Source organism: Crinia signifera, chromosome 1 (genome assembly GCF_055691185.1).
Source record: "Crinia signifera chromosome 1, ASM5569118v1, whole genome shotgun sequence".
In the NCBI taxonomy this organism is placed as follows: domain Eukaryota; kingdom Metazoa; phylum Chordata; class Amphibia; order Anura; family Myobatrachidae; genus Crinia; species Crinia signifera.
Genome location: NC_139217.1, coordinates 373,317,409 through 373,343,920, shown reverse-complemented (window position 1 = coordinate 373,343,920; position 26,512 = coordinate 373,317,409). Strand labels below are relative to the sequence as shown.

The 26,512-nt window shown below is 45.0% G+C and overlaps 1 protein-coding gene across 4 annotated transcripts in view; it reads right to left on the bottom strand.

The window, feature by feature from the left end:
* The window catches only part of CFAP251 (cilia and flagella associated protein 251), a 95,659-nt gene that overhangs the window by 19,655 nt on the left and 49,492 nt on the right, over positions 1 to 26,512 (bottom strand). For all 4 annotated transcript variants that reach the window (XM_083151311.1, XM_083151309.1, XM_083151310.1 and 1 more), the window contains exons 11-16: positions 17,669 to 17,886; positions 17,229 to 17,423; positions 15,776 to 16,026; positions 8,583 to 8,734; positions 6,193 to 6,366; positions 5,913 to 6,097 (exon numbers count right to left, since the gene is read on the bottom strand). In XM_083151311.1, coding sequence (XP_083007437.1) covers positions 5,913 to 6,097; positions 6,193 to 6,366; positions 8,583 to 8,734; positions 15,776 to 16,026; positions 17,229 to 17,423; positions 17,669 to 17,886 — 1,175 coding nt within the window. The remainder of the gene's footprint in view (positions 1 to 5,912; positions 6,098 to 6,192; positions 6,367 to 8,582; positions 8,735 to 15,775; positions 16,027 to 17,228; positions 17,424 to 17,668; positions 17,887 to 26,512) is intronic.

Genomic DNA, 26,512 nt, shown 5'->3' with positions numbered 1-26,512 from the left:
CCCAGCATTCGCCGGGTGGGGTTTGGTGGACAGCGAATTTGCAGCCTTGCGAATCAACCAGAATAACCCCCTGTAAGTGTAATCAACGCTACTACTGTGTATATTATAGGGTAAATTTACTAAAACTAAATGGCTACAAATGCAAAATATACTTTGATTTGTCAAAATAACTCATATACTATACATGTATTTCCCAAGTTAAATGCATCCTATGTGCAACAAGATGCTAACTACAAGCTTTTTCTGATTAAAATGATATACAGCATGCCTATATACTGTATGTAATTGTGATTTTATCTGCATAAAATGTTCTGATACAGTGTTTCCCAGCCAAATAGTGTACAATTATTTGTTATGCTTGTAACAATGGCGATTATTACTCAACCAAACAAACCAGCTCTAATAATGTCCGACTTTATAGAACTGTTTTGTGTGAGACTTGCTAACTCGGCTCCTAATACTTCCTGGCCTGCAACTGTTATACTATATATGTCGCACTCTAGTTGGTCCAAATAATTTGGATGCGCACTGGTCAAAAATTACATCTGACTTGCATATTAAGCATAAAAGTCACTCACCATTACATTGTGGCAGTGACGTGCGGTGAGGTCAGTGGCTGGTGAGGCACTGGCTAGTATCAGAGCCAGAGCTCATGGTGGTCAAATTGGACTGGGCCGGCACATGCTTGTATTACGTTTGTTAGAGAAAAGTTTCTCAAATCAATTTTTTTGTACTACTGTCTTGTAGAACAAGAAACTGTGTATTGGCTGTCGAAAGGCCACTGTGTTTCAGAATTGTATCTTCCAAAGGAACAATGTTTCTAGTTACACAGAGGAATGCACTCATCAAGTGTAACTGTCCTTTGTGATTCAGAAAACATTATTTTACTTAGCCCAATGATGGGGAAAATCGCTGGGATGAAAAACGCTCAGTGCATACACACTGTACGGTTTTCACCCTTCTCAGCTATTTTCCACTGGGTGGATGACTTTCCATAGGAAGACGCTATGGAAAGCTGTCCACCTCGCCACTCATCTGCTGGTAACACCAGCAGATAAGCGGCTGGACCAGAGATGATGCACGCATCTGCGCTCACTGCCCCATACGCACTGAGAGGTTTCCAGCTAAACGTCGCCCAGTGTGTATGGGGCTTAACCCTGTCACTAACACAAGATTTAAGTTGGCTTATGAATACTCAGGACACCCCAGCCACACATGGGTAAGTCTATTCTGAACTGAGCCATATACACACCTATCACCACCTCACACACTCCTTATAAATATGGGTATATACATATATACACACCAATAACACCCCCACATCCCTTATATACATTTATATACACTTATCACCCCCCACCCACCACTTATATAAATATATAGACCTAGAACACCCCCACATGCCTTATATACATTTATACACTTATCACACCACACCCACCACTTAAATACATTTATACACACTTATCACACCCCACCCACCACTTATATATATACACCTATAACACCCCCCACATTCCTTATATACATTTATATACACTTAACACCCCCCACCCACCACTTATATAAATATATAGACCTGTAACACCCCCCACATGCCTTATATACATATATACACACTTATCACACCCCGACATCCCTTTTATACATCTATACACACTTATCACACCCCACCCACCACTTATATAAATATATACACCTATAACACCCCCCCACATTCCTTATATACATTTATACACACTTATCACACCCCCACATCCCTTATATACATTTATACACACTTATCACACCCCACCCACCACTTATATAAATATATACACCGATAACACCCCCCACATTCCTTATATACATTTATATACACTTATCACCCCCCACCCACCACTTATATAAATATATAGACCTATAACACCCCCACATGCCTTATATACATATATACACACTTATCACCCCCCCCACATCCCTTATATACATCTATACACACTTATCACACCCCACCCACCACTTATATAAATATATACACCTATAACACCCCCCACATTCCTTATATACATTTATATACACTTATCAACCCCCACCCACCACTTATATAAATATATAGACCTATAACACCCCCACATGCCTTATATACATATATACACACTTATCACCCCCCCCCCCACATCCCTTATATACATCTATACACACTTATCACACCCCACCCACCACTAATATAAATATATACACCTATAACACCCCCCCACATTCCTTATATACATTTATATACACTTATCACCCCCCACCCACCACTTATATAAATATATAGACCTATAACACCCCCACATGCCTTATATACATATATACACACTTATCACACCCCCACATCCCTTATATACATTTATACACACTTATCACACCCCACCCACCACTTATATAAATATATACACCTATAACACCCCCACATTCCTTATATACATTTATATACACTTATCACCCCCCACCCACCACTTATATAAATATATAGACCTATAACACCCCCACATGCCTTATATACATATATACACACTTATCACCCCCCCCCCACATCCCTTATATACATCTATACACACTTGTCACACCCCACCCACCACTTATATAAATATATAGACCTATAACACCCCCACATGCCTTATATACATATATATACACCTATAACACACCCCCCCACATTCCTTATACACATCTACATACCTCCCAACTGTCACGATTTTAGAGGGACAGTCCCGATTTTCGGGTCCTGTCCCGCTGTCCCACCCGCGGCAGGCATTGTCCCGCTGCGGGGGGTGGCAGTTGGGAGACCCCCCAATCTAGTAGAATAGACGCTGTGCGCATGCGCACAGCGTCTATTCTCGTATGAAAATGAGGTCGCGGCTAATTAGCATAAGCCGCGCCCTCATTTGCATACGACACATCCCCTTTTCGGGAGAGTGTCCCTATTTCTTCAGATGAAAAGTTGGGAGGTATGCATCTATACACACCTATAACACCCCCCACATTCCTTATACACATCTATACACACCACATTCACCCCTACTATACATCTATACACTGATAACACCTCCCATATCCCTTATATACATACACACACATCTATAACACCCCACATACCACTTATAAAAATATATTGACCTATAACACCCCCACATGCCTTATAACACCCCCACATTCCTTATATCCATACATATACACCTATAACACCCCCCATCCTTTCCCCACACAAACAGTAAACAGTGGACACCAATAAGTTAACCTACTTTTTTGGGCTGGCAGACGTTGGGAGGATTTGAGCACGGACACAGAAGCCCCTGCGTTCCTCTGAGGTCTGACTCTGTGAGCTCTCCCTTCTTAGTGCAGGCAGAGCTGGATGAAGAGGAAGTGCAGCACGGCAGGGGAAGCTGGATAAGTTCACTGCAGCAGAGAAGTCCCCTTTCATCCCTGCTTAGCACCCAGTTGATTCTGTGAGGTTCAGATGGGCTGACAGCCACTCAGCTGAAGCAGAAAGCAGGCGCTGTCAGTGCATCCATGTCCACCTATGCCTGCCTTCTGGCATTTCCGTGCTGGGACCCGCCATAAAACAGGACAAACTGACCTGGACCAAGGTTTGCCGGGCAGCCAGAGATTCTGCTAAGAAAATGGAGGTAGGCAACTCTGCACCCACCCCCTGCATGAGTGTGTTGGACCTAATGCCCAATCACATCTGCCTGGCTCGGTGACAGGGTCACTCGTCCCAGTCACTGAGGCACTTGTATAGGTGCCGCTTCTTCAGCTTTTTTAATGGGCTTTTACAGCCTGATGCTTGGATCCCACCCACTGCCCAGCTCCTGCCCGCCCCCTGTTTCAGTTCCTTTACTACCGACAGCAGGAGGCACCGCTCTTGGTGCCTCCAAAACAACAAAAAAAATGGATTAATAATGAATAAAATAATAGAAAGCATATACTTTTGACAGAATATGTGTCATAAGTATTTTCTTTGTATTATTTTATTATGTTAATCATTTATGACAGGGGAGGCACTGCCTCCCCTGCCTCCCCTGACTGCACGTCCCTGCATTGTGGTAAAAAGTCAGGCATTCTAACGTTTAAATTGGAGCGACTTTTTTGGAGCAGCAAAAAATCGTCTCCCATTACAACCCAGACTACTTTTTTTCCCCCCACTGTATTTTTGGAACCAGCACCAACTTAGAGAGCACAGAAGGGGGGACCCCACGATGTTTTCTTTGTTAAAAATCTTTATTTTACTTTTATGTACAGAAGAATTACATGGATGTCACTGATCTGTGTGTGCTTCATGTTCGGCAATGTTTGGCAGCCAAACACGAATCACCATCAAAAATTATGAATTCTGAGAATATGGCCCGGTTTTAGGGGAGTTCAAATGATCAAAACTTTCACCCAGGGATCTTATCCAACTCATTGATAACTAAATAAAAGGAAACCAGGTACTTCAGCTATTATAATAATACTTTAACTTTTTGTGCACTAGACACAAAGGGGGTTATTCTAGTCCATTCTTTCTGACAAAATCCTTCTTAGATGGACAAAACCATGTGCACTGCGGGTGGGGCAGATGTAACTTGTGCAGAGAGAATTAGATTTGGGTGGGGTTTTTCTTCAAAGTGAGATCTATATTGAAGTGTAAAATCATGAAGTCAGTATTTTCCCTGCACAGAAACAAAATAACTCACCCAAATCTAATTCTCTCTGCACATGTTACATCTGCCCCCCTGCAGTGCACATGGTTTTGTCCATCTAAGAAGGATTTTGTCAGAAAGAATGAACTAGAATAAACCCCAAAGTTTTATCTTAACCTTGCACAGGCACAGTTTCTGAAAGTATATATGTTGATGATATACCCAAAGCTACTAAATGAGTAAATCAATAGTGGGCAAATGGTTAAAGAGTCATGCCAATGTTCAGGCTAAACTTTGGATACTGGCTATAAACACATACACAATTGTGTATTGTGGATGAAAGGCTGTAAAAACACCGAAAAATAGTATTCGATGGTAGATTAAAACAACCTGAGCCGTGAAGCCTGCCCCTTTTGGGCAAGAGTGAATTCATAAAAAAGAATCTATCCTGATAGGGTTTAATTGTAAATGTACATGATAAAGGGAAGATGGATAATAACCAGTAATGTAAACATGATACACATTATTCTTACATGTCCAATTGTTCACATAAATGTTCACATAAAAAGATGATAAAGCTCCTTTTGTGGAGAGATTATGTGGTCCGGCTTGTTTTCAAATGATGGAAAATATTGTCTTGGGCACGCTCATAAGTTGTGCTCTTGTCTGCTCTCTTGTCTGCTCTCACTAAGTTTTTCACCAAAATAAAGAGGTCCATATTGCTATGTGGTGTTTGCCTTGATGTCATGCTTGCAACTCCTTCATGCAGATTATTACTTGGGCAGTCTCTACTATCACTATCAATTAGTCATTTATTGACAGTTTTATAAAAGTTATAAGCTAGACATTGTCTGCAATATTGTGTTCTAGTAATGCAAACAAGAAGCAGATTGGAGTAAAGTAGAGTAGACCGATATTTGTTGACACCAAATTTAATTAAAACATGGGCAGATTCCTACAAGAAGTCTTACACTGAAGACATGTAACTGGGAGGTTCCTATAAGCTTTCCCTAAATCTTACATACAGAACTGTTGCGATTTAAGTATGGGTGGAGAATACTGAGTCAGGGCTGAAACTCGGATTTTCGCCACCCAGGGCAAGGCAATTATTTGCTTAGGCTCCCCACGCCCCTAGTTGCGGCCCTGCCTGAGGAATGGTAACCACTGTCAATGGCTCCAATACCTGCACAGGATACTGAAATGCTTTGAGTGTTGATGCTTCTGAGGAATAGGAAACCCCCATAAAACCCCAATGGTTCTGCTTACCTGCACATTTTGGTGGTTGCATTGTAAAGTTTCATTTTGTATTGATCATTAGCGACAAGGATAAAGCATTCTTTAGTCAAAGGAGGGTACCAAACCAAGCACTGTGGAACCCCACTCTGGTCTATGCGTTCACTGCTCCCAATTACTAGATGGTCTTTACTGCTCTTAATAAGATCATATTCTACCTGTAGGAAAAACCATTATAAGAACTTGAAATTGAATACTGTACTTTTTGTACTACTCTAAATATATATTTATATCAAGAATAAAATATACAAACCAACATCCGATCCATTGCAAGGGATAAAAGTCTGGGTTCGTTGCTATCCAGGTGAATGCCAAACATAATACTCTGTATAGGTTTATAATGACTGTGGTGTCTAGCAAAGTATTCCCATGATTCAACATCATTCTGTTTTATTAGATGAAATAGTGTAACTGTGAAGTCTTCATCCTAAAAGGAAATGGCATGATAAAATAACTTATACTGCACATTAAAGGGACTCATGTAGAGTCAGAATTTAGAATTTGCACTTGCGAGCACAAAATGAGCTTTGAAGCAATCTTGTTTATCTTTGTAGAGATGACAGTATTTGCAAGATGTATCCATGTCAGCAAGAGCAGTATATGCACCTGGTTTCCTCCTAGAGAATAGTAGTATATGCGCCTGGAACTGTAGTATATGCGCCTGGTTTCCTGTTAGAGAGAACAGTAGTATATGCGCCTGGTTTCTTCCTAGAGAGAACAGTAGTATATGCGCCTGGTTTCCTCTTAGAGAGAACAGTAGTATATGTGCCTGGTTTCCTCCTAGAGAGAACAATAGTATATGTGCCTGGTTTCCTCCTAGAGAGAACAGTAGTATATGCGCCTGGTTTCTTCCTAGAAATAACAGTAGTATATATGTCCCTGGTTTCCTCCTAGAGAGAACAGTAGTATATGTGCCTGGTTTCCTCCTAGAGAGAACAGTAGTATACAGTATGTGCCTGGAGTCCTCCTAGAGAAGTGGTACTCTTGGAGAGAAGAGTGGTATTTTCACTTGATTTACTCATGGAACATTGGAGAACATTATATTATATGCATCCTGAAAATGTGGCTTCACAGAGATAACAGTAAATGCTTACATGTTAGTACACAATTTGCACAAAATATAGTATATGACTAAACATACTTGTTAATAACTAAGAAACTCAAAATTTACAATGGAATTTAGACTCAAAGAAAAAATGAATGTTTTCATCATGTTTAGATACACCCCTTTAAAATGTCATTGGATCCCTAACCTCAAAAATATTACTGACCAGTGTAACCGAGTCAGTCCAATGACACTCCATATGGTTCTTAAGTCTAGTTAGAAATTAAGTCACCTTAACATCCTGCAACATAGATACATGCTATTCTCAGGTCTCCTCGCTCAACAATTATTCTGTTCATCACTTTTTGGTCCCATTGTTGCCAGACCAATCACTTAGTCCCAACACCTCCCCATCCCTCTCCTCCAACTTTGGTACATTCCATCTTTCCCTAACTTGTTTTCAATGCCTTCCTTTGTTGGGAGAGATTAAATATTAGTGTTCTTAATGATCTTTCACTGAGTAATATTTTCAACATTCAAAATTCACCAAAAGTCCTCTGACCTTCTGACCTTCAGCTATTATCAATTTCTACAAATGATACAGTTTTTCCAAACCATCTTTATTGAAAGCTTGGTACGGTCTGCCTGCATAATCCCTCATCAATTGGTTTTATATTGTCCCTTTATTATACAATGCTAATTAAATACACTTTACCTAAGTCGCACCATGAGAACAATTGGAAGAGCAAATTTACAATTAAACACAGTTAATCAGCTGTGCCTGCTGTGCGGAAAAGACTAGAGAAATATTAATAATAGTTTTTAGAAGGGTCTGCTGATCACATTATGGTAGGGAGACTCAATACCCATTGTCCCACTGCTTTGATGTTAACCAACCTAGAGCACTAGTTACTTGGCTGGTGTTGGTAAATGAGCATTCCTATCCTATAGATATTCAGAATTAATCTGTACATTTTTATTAAGCAAGGGTGTAATTACCATAGGCACAGGGAGTGAAGCTGCTGTAGGGCCCAGAGCTGAGGGTGGCTGACCTTCATTGTGTTAGTTACATGTGTTATATACATTTATCCCCATTGATTTGTATATAGGGACCCTTAATTTTTTTTTGCTATAGGGCCTACATATATCTAGTTATTGAGTATTTATTTATAAAGATAAAACAGAACTGGTAACAATGGGCCTAATTCAGCATGGCTCTCTATGAGAATTCACCATGGTCTGGGAGGAGAAAGCCACCGCCTAGACAGAAAAAGAAAATGCCCCTTGCTATATTGTGGCAGAATTCCGAATGGATCGCAAATAACTATCCATTCACAAATCAATACGTAATTCCCAAAGCAACTAAAAAACTTCGACTGTGCAAATGTGAGTGAGTCTGATGCTTCCACTAATATGTAACAGACAAGCTGGAAGTGGTCACCGCAGAGATCACAGACCCTCCGCAAAATTTCAGCTGCTAATTATCCAGAGGCAGGCGCGATGTGTACGGTACACATGTGCAGTCGTTCAAAAATTGCTTGATTTGCAATCCATGCTGAAGGATGAAAGGAGAAGATAAACGTGTTTCAGATACTTACGGCAGTAGCAAGATAATGTGAATCATGTGAGAAAGCAATCTGAGTTATTGATCCTGTGGCATACTTGAAAGGTTCTTTGGTTTCATCTTCCAGGGTTACTGCATCCAGAATATGGACACTTCCATCTGTAAAGCCAGCTGCTAAATAGAATCCTGAAATTGCAAAACAATAACCATGAGACAAATACAAGTTTAGCTGGATACTGTCTACCAGGAAATGTTGGTACTTGTTTCACAAGGTTTAGATTGCTTTGGCATACATTGTCATGCAGACACTTGTAATTCTGCAACCTTCAATATTGTGCCCCAAAAAAGAGCTTTCTCTCTCTACTTGCTAACAGTTATTTTCTAGCTCAGGGAGCACCACCAGACACCGCTCAAATAGCAGTTGCTATCCTAGCAACTACTGAAATTTAATAGGTAGTTTGGTCCACTTATTGTTTGGTCCACTTATTGTTACACCTCAATCCTTCTGTGATTTCAAGGTCACTTTTAGGGGTGACATATCCTGTGCGGCACCAACCACCATTTTTCTTTAACCTTCAATATAACCAAGCAATCAATGGCTGCCATGTATTGCTGAGGGATTTTGGGATTAGACTGCGCATGCCTGACTTCTCCTGTCCCCGGCTCTGTGCAGCGTGACTTGGTCAGAGGTCACAATGAGCAGGTTGCAACGCTGCACCGCCCACTCCCTGGCTGCAATGCCCGCCTCACTCTTGGCCACACCACCAAGCTCCCGCCCGCACCCGCCCATGTAAGTAAATATGGCATTTTTTTTATAAAGAAAGTCAGTCTCACTTTTTTAGGAAATGATACCCCTTTCACACCAGAAAATGCAGGGACCCATCCAGGAATTCAGCCCAGTGATCATGCCAGGGCATTCCCGGGTTGGCCCCTGGTGTGGGCAGGAGGCAGACAGAAGGTGGGCATGAGGAGGCAGGAGCTGGAATGGCGGCGGAGGCAGCAACCCACTCACCCTGGGTTGCTGGTCCTCAGTGCAGGCTGCTGATCCACACAGGTGGTGGGCGCAGATGACGGGTCAGACAGAGGGTGCAGATGACACAGCTATCCGGCGGCAGTAAGGGCGCCGGAGAGCTGCATCATCTTCATCCGCCGCCTGTCCTATCAACTGCGCCTGCCACCTATGTGGATCCCCGGCCTGCCCACCCGCACCGTGGACCGGCAACCCGAGTTAGTACCCCCTACCCCTTTCACACCGGCCAGGACCCCGGGTTGAACCCGGGAACAACCCTGCTCCATAGCAGGGTTGAATCCCGGCAAATTTTCCTGGGATTTTGGCCAGGGAACCTTACAAACTAGCGCTAGGCTGGTGTGAAAGGGGTATTAGTGTCCTGTTCTCTCTGATTTGGGCTCGTGAGCGCCCTAGGATTCAACTAAACACTGTTACCAGATCTAGGACAAACGGTGGTCTGCCACTTCCCAATTTCCACCTCTATTATTATGCCGCTCAGATGACTCATATTAGGACTTGGCTGCAGAACATTGATGACTGCTCCCTACACTGGGTCTTTATTCATTGCTAATCTTTCACCCATGTAGGTTTTATCACGTGATAATATCTCCTGAAGTCTCTTGCGGGCCGTGGGGCATGGGTTTCCCGATTTATAACAACATTGTCCCAGCTGTACTCTGAAGGTACTTTGAAGTCTTTCCAGCAATTACGGGATGACTTTAATTTGCCTAACTCATACTTTTATTGATACCTTCAATTACGGCACGCATTGCAGAGACAGTTCGGGGATTTACCACCTACACTTCTTTATTTTCCTTTTAAGTCATTTTTACTTAAACTGGGTTCTGTTAAGACGATCTCCTTTTCCTATATCCGTCTCCTCTCTGATTACCACACTGACTCACTATCTCATCTCCATATTAAATGGGAGGGTGATTTGGGACCAATAGATGAGGAGGAATGGGAGCTTGCTATGGAATATCCACGCACTGTCACAAGATCTGTTTGGTTCCAACAAGTTTAGGGGTAGATGTATAAAGCTGTGATAAGGGAGGAGTAGTGATAAAGTGCTTGGTACTTTATCACTGCCCAATCAGCTCCTAACTGTCCCTTTTTAAACCCAGCTTGTAACTTAACAGTCAGGAGCTGATTGTCTGATGATAAAGTACCAGGCACTTTATCACTTCTCCTCCCTTATCACTGCTTCATACATCTACCCCACAGTTTTTTATTTTACATAGAACTTACATGACCCCAGCTAGGATAGGTAAGTTTGCGAGTGGACACTCTACCTCTTGTGGTACTTTCTGGCATCTTCCGTGGGAGTGTCCAAACATACAGGCCTTTTGGTCCCAGGTGGGGTCAGCTCTGGAGGATACAGGAAGGATGTCTCGGGGGATACGCACACTTAGGCTATGTGTCCAAATGGGAGAAACTATATGTGCATACTGTCAGTGCCTTGGCTAAAGTTTGCATTGCAAGGCTATGGATGTTCATTCATTTCTATCAATGACAACCTGCCCCTGGTAGCATGCAATCAACTCCTCTGTTTCCCTACATCTCAGCTGTATTGTGTACTGAGAATTATGCTGCTAATTGTTACCTGTGCTGTTTTAATTTTTGAGTTACTTTTATATTTAGTTCTATGTACCCTCTATTGTTCTAATGTGTGCCATATGTACTGCCTTAAAAATAAAATGTAATAATAACAATAATCCGCTTGACGTTGTCAGTTCTAATTTTGTGTTAGCATTTTTGTATGCAAGATAAAATGGAAAACATCATGCACACAAGAGACAAAATTGTTGAGTTATTAATAAAAGCCAAAGTTTCATATTCAATATAAATTGAAAAGAAATGTAATAATTACATATATCTCTCCTTTTTCCTTCAAAAATCAAATGCGCGCAGTGGGCCAAACTAAAATATCAGTGAATTAATATAAATATATGGCCGCAAATTGATATAGATGGAACATTAAGTGCTATCAGTTAGATCAGTGGTTCCCAACCTGGGGTACGTGTACCCCTGGGCGTACACTGAAGACCGGTTGGGGGGGTATTTGAAAATAATATTGGTAATGGTAGAAGAAGAGGAAGAAACTCCCAATGGTGGAAGAAGTCTTCCTTTGCTGTGGAGATGAACCACGTCTGCAGGATCATCGGCATCTCCTGGTGCGCTGCCCTCAGACATCAACAATCATCTGCCCCACACTGACATGAGTGGAGGAAGCAGTGGCATTAATCCTACAGACGTTAGCGGGAACCCCTGAGACAGTACAAGGGCAGTTGCCAGACACAGAGGAAACCAATTCCTGACTGCACACTACTTTGCTACTACGTAATAAAAGGACACAGATACTGCTCACTTCCACTCCACTCATAAGTACTGAGGATATTTCAAATTGAGAGGAGGGGGTACTCATAAATAAAAAGTCTAATCAAGAGGTACAGCAGAGTAAAAAGTTTGGGAAATGCTGAGCTAGATGAATATGCTATCACTCAGGGAGGCTAAATACAGCTCCATATTTTATCATGGTCATTGCATATTATTGCATAATTCTTGTATCACCTACAAGAGAGAAGCCTCCTAAAAGGCATTTCTGCTGATGTATCCACATATTATTATGCTGCAGTCAGTTTAGAACTGGGGCATGAAGGGTCCCTCAGGGGAACGCAGTGGTAGGGGCATATTTGTTTGGGGGTGTGGTCAGTCTCCAGAGGGGGGTGTGGCCAGCCACTACTTTGGTTTGCCTAACCATAGGGCATGGTCTGGCATCTTGAAAAATATATATAGTAAATACTGCATGATAATGTATCAGATTAATAACAGCAATGCACTGTAGAAAATACACCATAGACCTGTGCAGTATAAATTAACATTTTTGTAACGTATAATTCAAATACACATTCTGGAACCTGATCCCTAGACCAGGCAGTAGGGCCCACCAGGGGTTTCCAATATAACCCTATTGGCCAGAGCAACCCTGGTTGCAGCTATGTGTACATCCCCTTTACTCTGCTCAGTAGACATATATGTTGTCTCTGTTCCACTTCCCCAGGTGCAGAAAGTTACAAAAAAATATAACAATAAACTACAAATGTATTTGTGCACATTTTTCATGCGCAAGCACGGTATGTAAAAGTGTATTTAATGTAAAAAAAAGTGATCTCAATTTTGCTGGGCCTTATTCAGCATATCTTGATACATCTGCATAGTCAATAGTCGCTGTGAATTCAAATTATATCGCCGGGATGGACTAGGCATGCTGGGAGGTCTTGCACTTTTAAGCAACACTGCAACTGAAGTTGAAATAGGCCCATAGCACAGTCCTATTCCATGTCTCAGTGTGGATTTCATTACAATGCCTTGTGTTCTTGTTAACTAAGAGACTGATCCAGAGATATGCGGAAATGCATTTGCAGATGTGAAGATGTACACTGCAGCCTTAAGGCCCCCATACACTAGCCGATTTTGGTCAGATTTCAGCCAGATCAGTCGGATCTGGCCGAAATCGGACCAAAATCGGCTAGTTTTGATGTCCCCTCAGATCCGATGCGCGGTTCCGTGTGCATCGGATCTGCGTCGGGTGGTCGGACCTGCTGCACGTCCGACCACCCGACTTGGGACCTAGTGGGGCGGCGCGGCGGTAGAGGGAGCAGGGGGGGCTGGGGACGCTGCGGGGGACACAGGCGGCATAGAGCCGGGCAGGGGGAGCCGGCGGGAGCTGTGAGTGCTAGAAAAAAAAAGCCCATACAATGAATGGGCGGCCTGTGATTGGCTGAGCGCTCTCTCAGCCAGTCAGCAATTGGCTGAGAGAGCACTCAGCCAATCACAGGCTGCCCATTCATTGTATAGGCTTTTTTTTTCTAGCACTGAAAGCTCCCGGCTCTATGCCGCCTGTGTCCCCCGCAGCATCCCCAGCCCCCCTGCTCCCACCAGCAGCCCTGCTCTGTAGGCCCCCCCCCTGCTCCCCGGGTTTTTTACATGTGATAAATCGAAACGATTTATCACATGTAAAAAATGGCACATCAAGTGACAATCTAATCAAGCTCCCCCGGGGAGCAGCCGGGGAAGCTCAGGGGGAAGTCGGGGGCGACTTGTCCTAAGGACAAGTCGCCCTAGTGTATGGGAGACCTTACACCTATAATCTGTATCGCTGTTCTACCACCAATTGTGTACACAACCATCAGATGCATACAGGCCTGGCGACAGGGGGGGGGGGGGGGGCAAAGGGGACAGCTGAACCGGGCCCCGGCGATCTGAGGGGCCCCAAGGTCAGCCACCGTCCTCCCCTCCACCTGGTCCCCCGTTACTCTGCTGCCTGGCCTGCCCGTCACACAGACACCGGCTCTGCTGCCTCTCAGCCCTCTGACCCCCTGCTGCTCAGACGCTCAGCCTCACTACCGCAGGCGCCCGCACACATCATTCAGATGCACCCCCACCTCTCTGATGATTGTCCGCCGGCTGCCGATGAAGAGATGCACCGCTGTTTTCCTGATCGGTGAGTGATACAGGGAGCAGTGTGACATCTGACCCCGGACCGGTTTACTTTATAATTATTCCGGCCGCTGTGCTGAAGCCCGCTGCTTCTAACTGCCCGGACTAGCAGCGCAGCAGCAGTAGTATCCCCTCTGTCCTCCTCCCCAGATGGTGCATTATTTTCCAGGTTCCCTTTCCTCTGCCTGACCTGCCCAGCTCCTTCCCCTACAAGCAGAGAGAAGGAGGTTTTTGCCTTCCACAGAACCTCACTTGGAAACACCACCCTCAAGCCATAGTATGCAAAGTAAGTTTACCACTACTCCCATCCTCCGTCCCTGCTCCGCACCACTACTCCCATCCTCCCTCCTTGCTTCACTCCACTACTCCTATCCTCTCTCCCTGCTCCGCACCACTACTGTGCTTAATGGGGAGGGGGGCCCCCAGAGATATCAGTGTATGGGGCCCCAAGATTTCTGTAGCCGGCCCTGGACGCACATCAGGCAAACATTGACCATATAAGTAGCCTTATGGCTGTGTAGCATGGCTGCTGAAAATTAAGGTATGGGAGACATTTCTACTGCATACAGGACACTTTCCATAGATAAAGGATGAATATGGCCATAAACTTTGTAGCATTAAAGCACCACAGATATTTATTTCTAACATACCTACATACAGGGCAGTCGAGAGGAATGCCGGGCCCCGGTAAAATTTTGGGGGCGTGGCCTAAGTGTGTGTTGTGGGAACCTCCCACGCCCCGAAATGTTTAGAATAGGGTGAAAGAAAACTCTAAAAACTGTAATTTTAGAAGCAGCACACACCTACAGCATGTGCTGTGCTGACAGCAGACTCAGCATGACCTCTCACGCTGTCAGTGAGATGCTCATGCTGAGCCTGCTGTACACACAGCACATGCTGTAGAAGTGTGTGCTACTGTTGCTACCCAGGAGGGATGGAGGGGGAAGGAAGGGGTCAGACCAGGGCCCCTGCGGGGCCCCTTCAGCAAGCGTGGGCCCGGGTAATTAGTACCTGCTCCCCCCCTCTCTCGGCTCCCCTGCCTACATATACTTTCCATTAATAAGGGCCTGATTCAAACCTAAACACTCATCTGCAACGTTGCAGTTGTCTGTGAGTAGTTAGCCGCCGCCCAGACAGAAAGAAAACCCTGCTCTGTGCAAATATCGCCGATATCTACAAATCACTGCGCAATGATTGTTACAGTTTGTGCAAATGTTAGTCTGACCCTATCGTCCGTGACAAAAAAAGGCTGATCGAGCCTGGCGCTGATGCCACAGACCCTCGCCTGGGCACGCCTGTGGTCTTTCTGACACTCCTAGAAAATGTCCGTTCTCCACCCCCAAATGTTGGCATCCTGTCAGTCAAATTGCGTTGGGATTGTAATACGCTATTCCTGTCACTGTTTGGGCCGGCACATGGGTGCTACAATCTGTACACCTTCGCAGTCACTCCATAATCACTCGCTCTCGAAAGTCACTCATCAGCGATTTACTCTGAATTAGGCCCTAAATGTTCTATATAAAGGTTATCTATGATTTATGTTTACTTTTTAAGTCAAAAGTATATATTTCAACTAAAATTTCTTTTTTTTCTGACATTATCTTGTTTTATTGCTGTATTGCTTGTGTTTTATGCATCACAGACAAAAATTGTCCTATTGTTTCATATTCTTCAGAAACAAACAAACATAAAAGTCACTGTATACAAAGAACATTTACCTTTTGGGTCATAAGAAAGGCAATGTAAAGATTTCCCCTTGCCAAATATCCTGCTGATGAAGGGAATTTGATTTTTGTACTCCCAGATTTTCAAGACTCCATTGTAACTTCCATAAGCAATGTGTGTATTGCAGGGGTGACATGCAAGTGCGTGAATGGCTTCACTGGGTTCTTGCAACACCTTCTTTAACATTGTACCATCCGTGAACACATGCACCACCAAACCATCTGACGTAGATACAATGAAATTACTAAAACAAAAACATAAGCAAATGTACTGTTAAATATGCATACATGTTATTTATATGGTCTGACTTTAAAAGTACGGTACATCCTATTAAGGAAAATATTTATTAATGAGATAAAGTGGCTCAAATGGACTGTAGTGGTGTAATATGGCAATGCACTTTCTTAATAGGAACGGCCATTGACTATTGAAGACTCAAAATCATTGATGGTCTATGACCAATAGTGAAGACTTTTTTCCATCAATGGAGAGAACCAGATGGTTTACCACCATCAACAATACACAAGCAGGAAATATTATATATATAATTATTATTTTCTTCCCTTGTTGTCGGGAGACTGAATTTAGCTCCACCCACAGACCCCACTCTTATAAACTCCACCCCTGGGTTCTGATTGGACCACAATTTATTAATTGTAAACTAGGGTTAACCATCTGTGGGTAAAATCATGAATAGTTCCATTGAAGATGGATTCACACCATCAATGGGTAACCCACAGATGGCCATTCATATTTATTACTATGTGGATGTGGGCATACTTAAGGAATATCCACAAGGACAACTATTCAGTGATTAGTCTATATGGAGAGACACTGATGCAGAGACCTTGATGTAGCAATGTTAAAGAACAATAGAGAAATGTTGGAGGAAAAAATGGAGACAGCTGCACTTTACCCATCTAGTACAATGCACTAATATCTTCCCGTAGAGGTCAAAGGTCTGTACTCCTAAAAATGGAAAAGGGGACATCTACACTGCTACTCAACTTTGTATCTCACCAATTACCTTTTATTTTTTACTAAGACTGAGCATCCTTTTCTTGTGTGAGTTTGATTCTTGGAGCGGTATTCAATTGCATTTCACAAGCATTTCAGTTCACTATCCTTGGGGGTGGTGAGCTCAAATGCACAGATGCATCACTAAACTTGACCGTAATGCACAAAAAATAGATCAATTGAATATCGCCCTACGATCTCCCATCACTTTAGACGGAAGATAGCGCACAATATAACCATTGAATACCACCCTTGGTATTATTATGTGCATTTTTCTGTAAAAAAAACTATGGCTATAAAAAAAACACATGTACTGTATATATTTACATAAAGAAAACATATACAGCTGAAAGGCCACATCAAGATGGAACATGCAGGAGGGCAATAGAATTTATTGAATATTTTATTTGCCAAGAATTCAAGAAGCACCTTATAGCAAACTGGTCCCCCTTTATAGAACAATCTTGAGGGTATGTTGTCTTTTCACAAGCTGGCACAGGAGGGCATACAGAGAAGGAGATGGACTGGATAGCCGACACATTCAGGTGGCTGTACCAGTTCACAAGCTGTAATTGTTGGTCATAGAACTTCACATGTCCTCGGGTATCACCAGTGACATAATACCTGGGGGAAAATAGTGTAGCATATTAACATAACAATATATTTAATTTCAAATGCAAACTACCAGCTTTCTAGAACCAACATTTAAGTTTCCAACTACTTGCTTTAGTAACCACTTACACAAAACCAAAATAATGTATCATATTTTGTAGAATAATTGAAAATATAAAGGAAAAGAGCAAGACAACTAAGCTCCTACAGTATTATGTGTTTAGCTGGTATACACCATTTGGAAGTGAATTCATTACCTGTCATGGGCAGTGAGCACAGTAATGGCATCTTTCTGCAAATGCATCAGCTTTAAAGCTTTCTTATTATGTGGCTTTATGGCAGACCTTCCTCTGATGGATGGGGGATAGATGGTCTCCCAGACAACCAGTTTCCCTGCGGATGTAGCTGTCAAGGATCTTACATTGCTGAAATCAAAAACCGATTGGCTGAAAGCGCCCACAGCTTTGTTAAATGTCTGTAAAAATGTATAATAATAATGAAATATAGTCAGACAATATAAGCAGCAGCAGCAGCAGTGTGAGAACACATAGTGACACATTTATGTCCAGGTGAAATGGATGGAAAGGGCACATGTAAGTATAATACAGTGCTTCAAACTTAGAGACTCCTTGAGGTGTTTGTTCACAAGGAGGAAACACTTATTCACAGACGTTACTGTAGGGTTAAAATGATGCAAAATGCATTTATAGCTGCATTATAAATCAGAAAGGTACACAAATACAAATTGCTGAAACAAGTTTCCCCAAAAGATACTTAATAAACTGAAGGCGTACCATATATAGAATAACATAAACCCTACTATAACTGTGTAGCAGTGGGACTCTGCCTAGGGGCAGTGCCTAAGGGAAGGTGTGCTCAGACCCAGTTAAAGCACATTAATACATTTATCAGGGTCACACATGTGTAAGCCCCAGGAAAGAAGGGGTTAATGCACCCCGACCCAGCACTGCAAGGGTGACAGGAAGAGGCAGGCTGGAAAGGAGGAGGGGTTCCTGGAGAAGGACAGGAGGAAGGGTGGACTCAGGCAGAGAGGCGGAGTGAGGTGTGTGTCCAGCCACCTGGAGAGTGTGCCCGCAGTCAGCGCCGGAGCAGAGCGGAGGAAGCGGGTGACGTCACCGTGACCCCCGCCGACCTCCAGCGGGGATGTGAGACGGGAGGCGCGGTGGAGCAGCGCCTGTCCCGCCGCACCGACGGTACGCGGAGGCAGCCACTCCCGCATCGTGTCGAGGTGCAGGTGCGCCCAGAAGAAGGTGACCCCCGCCGGGAAGAGGAAGCTGACGCGGCATACATGGAGGGCGGGAGGCAGCCGGGCTACTCAGCGCTGCAAGGAGCGGCGACCCCCGCTGACCCCCACAGTAAATAGGAGCACGCACCGCGCTGGCCACGCACTGAGGGGCTGAAAAGGGAAGAATCCCTCAGCGCCCAGCACCCACTAGCCGCACCTGTAGCGCGGCGAGGTGGTGACCCCCGCTGACCCCACTACCCATCAGCCCCAGAAGGAGACAGAGGGAGAGGTGGTGACCCCCGCTGACCTCCCCGATATAGCAGCGCCAGAGACACGCCGGGAGCAGCCCGGAGGCGCCCGACCCCTACACCGACCCCTGCACCGCAGACATCCACCAGAGGACAGAACAGCACACAAGAGTGTGCTGCCCCAGCAACAGAGAGGCCGCACAGAAGGCGCTGACTCCACTGCCGCAGCCAGCCAAAGAAGTGAGAGGGGCCCTGCAGGTTGCTGCACTCATCTGGCTAAATCCATGAGGCCATTGAGGGAGACGGCCTCCATCTTGAAGTTCTAGGAGGGAGAAGGACTTGCCGCCATCTTGCCACCTAAACGTGAGTGTTGCCTTTGAGGCCCTTTAGGGATCCGACATTGCACCTGCTATAGCCCCACCAGAGCCATACCCAACACAGAGGTAGCCCCCGCATCCTTGGAGTTGGGCACTCCCCCGTTAGTGGCCTGCCCGCAACTTCCAGGCCATCGGTCTTTCTTTCCCCGGGCCGCCCTACCCAGTGAGGAAACTCGTTCACTATAAGGGCCAAGAAGGCCTCCTCACTGCTGCTAGGACTGCCTACCCTCTTTCCCCGAGAACTACGTGGAGTACTCTTTGTCCCAATGCAGGATACCCTGGGTAGAGGGCCAGTAAATACCCAAGACATTAGGCAGACCCTACCCCTGTACCACGACTGGATATGTGCACCACCATGGGCCCCAGCCAAACCCTTGTGCACAGGTCAGGTCTTTAGGACCTGTAACTCAGGACAATAGGTATTTTGATAGGTTCATGTATGACATGTTAATGTGGTTACCGGTGACCTTAGCTTAGGTTGGATACGTTAATAGCAAATCTGTGTATTGTTCAGGTAATTGAACCACACCTAAGTGCCTTCCGTATGTTAGAGAAAAGTGTGGTGTGGCAAGGGAAAAGTGTCGTAAAACATTTCCTGTTGTTTGAAGGTTTATTGCACCGTAAAACATTTCCTGTTACTTGCATGATTATTGCATAGTAGAACATTTCTACACTGTTGCCCACTTGTAGTGGAAATATTGTGACGCACTTACAAAAAGAGGTTGACGTCCATAGTGACTGCTTTGAAAATAAAAGGTCAACCTAACCCAGTGGTCGAGTGTTCTGTGCCCATTCCTGTATCAAGAGAAGACTCCAGACTGAGATCCGTGAGTTTGGGGAGGCACGGCCCCCACCGCATCTATAAGGTAACGCTTTTCCCTTTGGGGTGTTTACACATGCATTGTAAATGGAGAACACTGCAAATGTTTCACATATGCAGAGAGACTCTGATATTATTCACACTTTGGCCTTTATTCAGATCTGATCGCAGTACAAATTTGTTTGGAAAATGGGCAAAACCATGTGCACTGCAGGTGGGGCAGATGCAGAGAGTTAGATTTGTGTGTTATTTTGTTTCTGTGCAGGGTAAATACTGGCTGCATTATTTTTACACAGCAATTTAGGTTTCAACACATCCCACCCAAATGTAACTCTCTCTGGACATGTTACATCTGCCCCACCTGCAGTGCACATGGTTTTGCCCATTTTACAAACAAATTTGTACTGCACTCAGATCTGAATAAGGGCCTTTGGGCCTTATTCTGGTTGGAGCGTCCGGGCCGTACGCGTACGTCCCGGTTTTTTTTACGATCTGCGCATGTGCAGATACGCTAATGCGCCGGCGCGAGCACGCCACAACGCTTACGGCCGGTGTCTCAACGTGCGAAAAAACCTGTACGCGAGCGTACGGGTAATGGGGCGGCATAGGGGCGTGTTGATGGGAGCGGCCGAAATAATGAGGGAAAATGGGCGTAAATATGGGCGTACACGGGGGTGTGCACCAGAAATGAGCGGTGCTACTACCGCACGATCGACTAAGGCACCGTTCGTTTCGGACACCAAACAGGCGGCCGCCAACCGACAGCTAAAACCACTCCTACAGATACCGTTTGCCAGCGTGCGCCTGAGTTGGCTAATTAACGCTGATTAGTACTCAAACACATACACCTGAATGTAATAGGCAATGCTGCAGTCTATTAACTCCAAACCATGATTTCACTGCCTGCAAGCCACACATGCAGCACGCAAACACATTGGAAGCTTATGTTTCTATACTTCTCCACATTTAAAGGTTTGTTTAATTTAAGGTAAGAATCTTTTTATACGCTAAGGTAGGTATTTGATAAACAGACACATTCACTACCTGCTTTCATAGACTTTACGCAGTAGCACACTCAATCTACACAAGTCGACATGTGTCAACGTGTTCACTCTAATACTAACATAGGTTTTGTATTTAGGATACAATAACATAAACCACATCTAACACCTACAAACGATGTTTCTGCAATGTTTGAAGCACATGACCACTATTTTCAACACAATCTTTGTATAGTACCCCAAATTATGACCTGTACCACTATCTCATCTGCTATGATTTGGATTTCACTACACTCTGGATGTAAGATGCCACCAATCACATTATTGCACTCTCATCTCTCTAACAAAGGATTCCTACATCTGCTTATGACACTGTCAAATCATATATATTTTAAAAGTTATGCATGTTTGTTCACAAGCTAATTTATCATGTTTGGCCCATTCACACATCTTTTTTTAGGGAGGACACATATGAATTCCTACACAAATGTACCTTTTCACCCTTGTTTGTCTGCCTCACCCACTCCATGAGGAAAGCATTGTTCTGGACCTGCTTTTACCTACTACTGTAGGAGCTACCTCACCTGCACACAAACTGCTTTCTCACCTATTAAGTTGCTCTGCACATGTGCTGACACAAACTAATTAGCAGGGAAAAGTTGGATAGGAACATGGGAATGGCCATGGAGAGGGTTACACATGGGAAACTTCCACCACACTTCAACAAATGTTCAAAAATACCCTGGTCAGTAAGTACACATAAATCTAGTATTTGTTTCACACAAGAAATTACACATACCACCATTTAGATTTAATTTGTAAAATTAATTTATTTGCTGTTCAGCATCACAGCTTGACACTTTAATGTGAGAAATCAAAAAAAAAAAAAAAAATATACACACAAATAATAAAACAGCCAGAACAAGAGGTTGCATATCTCCAAACATGTGTTACCCTGCAAATGCAATGGTGAAAGAAATGGGGACACCAGAATACGTACTGCAACAACCAGGGTGACTACTAAGCAAGATACACACCACCAAAAAAAAAAACCTGCATTTGTAGAGGTCAAAATACGAACTTTCATGCCCATGGCACGCAAATGGATCGATGGGCAACTCAGGAAGCGGATGTCCAGTGCAATTTAAACCTTTGGCCTCCAACCACAGAGGAAGTGACCCAGGTCTCATTTGGGCCCTTTTTTGCCCCTTTTAGATGGGGCCTTGGGGACAGGGGCCTTTGGGTCAGCTGGCTTTCGGCGTCTTCCCCTAGTCGCCACAGGAGGGTCAGCCGAGGTGGAAGGTTGGGGAGCAGCTTGGGGTGGGGCAGCAGATGGGGGATTGTCCCTTAGGGACCTGGCGGTGGACAGCTGCTCCGCAAGAAGTTCATTCTGGCGGCTGAGGTGTTGGCCAATGCTTAGCATGCCAGCCGCCAGAGTTTCATTAATGCGGTTCAACGCCTCAACCTGCAGCTGGTTTGTGGCCTTCCACTCCGCCAGAAAATCCGCCACCTGCTGCTGACGGATCGCAGCATCCACCCCTTGCTGCTCGATCCTGTCCAGCGTCACCAACAGGCTCTCACTCAATGTCTCCTGTGGCTGGGGCTGGGGGCGACGTCTTGATGGAGGCTGGACCACCTGCTCCACCTGTGGCTCTGCAGAGGCCGATGCTGCCGGTACATCCTGACTTTCTGCTTCTGCTAGGATAAGAATTGAAAACAATGTCACCATCACATACGCAATAAAAAATATCTTTCTAAATACAATGCATTACTGTGACTTACCATCAAAAGCAGCAGCAAAGACCTCCACCGGGAGCTCACTGTCCATATTGGAGATCCCCCTGATCTCCCCCACATCGATCACGTCACAGGAGTCCAGCTCCAGGGGGGTAAACTCCAAATGGTCAGGCATAGGACCGCTCCCGGTGGACATGCTGTGGTTGTACCGGTCAGTCATCTTCCTCTTCAGGGCACTTTTGAAGTCAGTCCACCTACAAGTTTAAAAATACAAATATCACCATGAGATATGTGCACCACTGTGCTACGTGTAGGGTTACCACCTAGTCCCTTTAATTCTGGACACATGTTACTTACACAGGTTCTGTGGCAGTTTAAAATTAGGTGAAGTGGAGTCTTGAAGTCAGCCAGCCACAGAACCTGTGTAATTAATATGTGTCCGGAATTAAAGGGACTAGGTGGTACCCCTAGCTACGTGACATTTCCTAGTGTGGGTGATCTTTTGTGCCATGTGTGGCCAAATATTTCTTTGATGGACCAAACCATGTGCACTGCAGGTGAGGCAGGTGTAAAACCCCATCCAAATCTGATTATCTCTGCACAAGTAACACCTGCCTCACCTGCAGTGCACATGGTTTTGTCCATCTAAGAAATATTTGGCCAGAAAGAGAGAACTAGAATAAGGGCCTCAGTTCCTGCTGGAGACTGCTGAACAAATTGCCCTGACAAACACACTAACCTTTTCTTCACCGCGTCCCAAGTTCTGACCACTGGTGACACCTGGTTCACTTCCTCTGTGATCTTGTCCCAAAGGTTTCTCCTTGCACTGGCACCTGGCTTCCTGGTTGCCAATTCAATCCATTCGCGTGCCCTGGGCACGAGAATTCGCATTTCGGCCTCTACAAATGCAGGGTTTCTCCTTCTGGTGGTGGTATCCTGCTCAGTCATCACCCTAGATGTTGCAGCACGTTTTCTGGTGGCCCCAGCTCTCTCACCATGCACCTGCTGGGTCACACCTGTTTGGAGAGATGCAACCTCTTGTTCTGGCTGGCTGCTTGGCCCTTGTGGAGCTGGTGGAGGTTCACCAGGGCCTGTTACTGAGGGGCCCGCTTGATCTTGCAGGCGACTCCTCTCTTGGGCCCTCCTTCTCCGCTCCTCTTCCCTCTTCTGTAATGCTTGAAGCATGGATTCGGCTTGTGCTCTCTGCAGAGCGTCCTCTGCTGCTGAATCGTCAGAGTCAGACATGTTTGCAGCAATTGTGGCCTGCATCTGACTGAATATTTATATGTTAATCTCCCGCCACGAACAAGGGGGCGTATATTTTTCCCCGCAAGGTATATGCAAATTTACGCCGATATTTCCCGCCGATAATTGCCGCTTAAATTACGCAGGTCTCAATGCACCTGATCAATCACCCGTATATGTATCTACTCAGGTTGTGGAGCATTGTGGGCTACATCGTGAAATGTGTGCACCTGTCATTCCAATGATGAGTGTTGTCAGCTGGTATCTGTTGGAGTTCGTGTATGCTTTGTGAGTCACATTTCAAAACATCACGTTATAATGCTTTCCTTACATATGTAATGTGTATGAAATTGTCATACAGCAACATGTTGCATTGTGGCCCTTTAGGCAGCGTAGTTATAAGTAGAGTGTTGCGTGTATCATTTTCCGCCTACTGTATATACAGTACTCCTCCCCATGCATATCGCTGTATCGTGCCCCCTTTAAGCAGCGTAGTTATAAGTAGACGGTTGCGTGTATTAATTTCCGCTTACTATATATATATACAGTACTTCTCTTCATGGCAATTGGTGTATTGAGCCCCCTTTAAGCAGCGTAGTTAGGAGTAGACGGGGTGCGTGTATTATTTTCCGCACACTGTAAATACAGTACTTCTCTCTTCATTGAATGCATGCTGTTGGTTGTGGTGTGTATATCGGAACGGTCCGCGTAAGTTTCTATTCGCATCCAGTTTGTTAATATAAGAGGGATTAATAAAGTTAATACCAAACAAACAATTTTTTCGACCAATCAGCAAGCACCAAAAGTGATATATGTACCTGCAATTAATAACTGCGCCATTGCCAATATGACTTCTACAAGAGCCAGGCCCTTTTCTACATGTGAGCTTTTGGCCCTGGTGGAAGTGATGGATCGTCACCTGGGGCCCAGGGGCCCATATGTATCTAATGCGGACAAGCGGCGGGCGTATAATGCTGCCCGCCGCCTGATATTTTCAACAACCGGCGTCCGCAGAAGCCTGGGACAGGTTGAGCGGCGCTGGTCCGACCTGCGCCGGCGGCAGCCGGTTCTACTCAGCAGCCTTCGCCGCCATATTGCCCGATGTAAGTTTTGATTACTAGTATGTCAGCGTTTTTTAGCAATGTTTGGTGTACTTTTTATAAATATGTTCCTGAGTATGGGGGTGTATATGGGGTGTATAGGGGGTGTATAGGGGGTGTATATGGGTGTATATGGGGGTGTATATGGGTGTATATGGGGGTGTATAGGGGGTGTATATGGGTGTATAGGGGGTGTATAGGGGGTGTATATGGGTGTATAGGGGGTGTATAGGGGGTGTATATGGGTGTATAGGGGGTGTATATGGGTGTATATGGGGGTGTATAGGGGGTGTATATGGGTGTATAGGGGGTGTATATGGGTGTATAGGGGGTGTATATGGGTGTATAGGGGGTGTATATGGGTGTATATGGGGGTGTATAGGGGGTGTATATGGGTGTATAGGGGGTGTATATGGGTGTATATGGGGGTGTATAGGGGGTGTATATGGGTGTATAGGGGGTGTATATGGGTGTATAGGGGGTGTATATGGGTGTATAGGGGGTGTATATGGGTGTATAGGGGGTGTATAGGGGGTGTATATGGGTGTATAGGGGGTGTATATGGGGGTGTATAGGGGGTGTATATGGGTGTATAGGGGGTGTATATGGGTGTATATGGGGGTGTATAGGGGGTGTATATGGGTGTATAGGGGGTGTATATGGGTGTATATGGGGGTGTATAGGGGGTGTATATGGGTGTATATGGGGTGTATAGGGGGTGTATATGGGGGTGTATAGGGGGGTTTAAGTAGTTGATCAGTTTTTGGGTGTAGGATATCAAATAGTTTGCATGATAAATGTCTGAAATTTCACAGCAATGATAATTTTGAAGGTTATGAGCATGACTAATGTGAATTTTTCTTTCCCCCTTTTTTATGAAACCCAATCTTCGATTTCTATGCCATCAACATGAACATTTCAGCACGGGCAAGGGCACGCATTGAAGCCCGGGAGCAGGCAGCCCGGGACCAGGCAGCCCGGGACCAGGCAGCCGAGGAGGAGGAGGAGGAAGAAGAGGAGGAGGAGGAGGAGGAGGAGGAGGAGAAGAAAGAGGAGGAGGAAGAGGAGGAGGAGGAAGAAGAGGAGGAGGAGGAGGAGGAAGAGGAGGAGGAGGAAGAAGAGGAGGAGGAAGAAGAGGAGACCCAGGGTGCAGTTTTCACCCACACAATTTCCCCATCCCCCACCCCCTCCACAACCCCCACCCCCTCCACAACCCCCCCCCTCCACAACCCCCCCCCCCCTCCACAACCCCCCCCCCCTCCACAACCCACACCCCCTCCACAACCCCCACCCCCCCCCCTCCCCACCCCATTTCCAACCCCCCTAC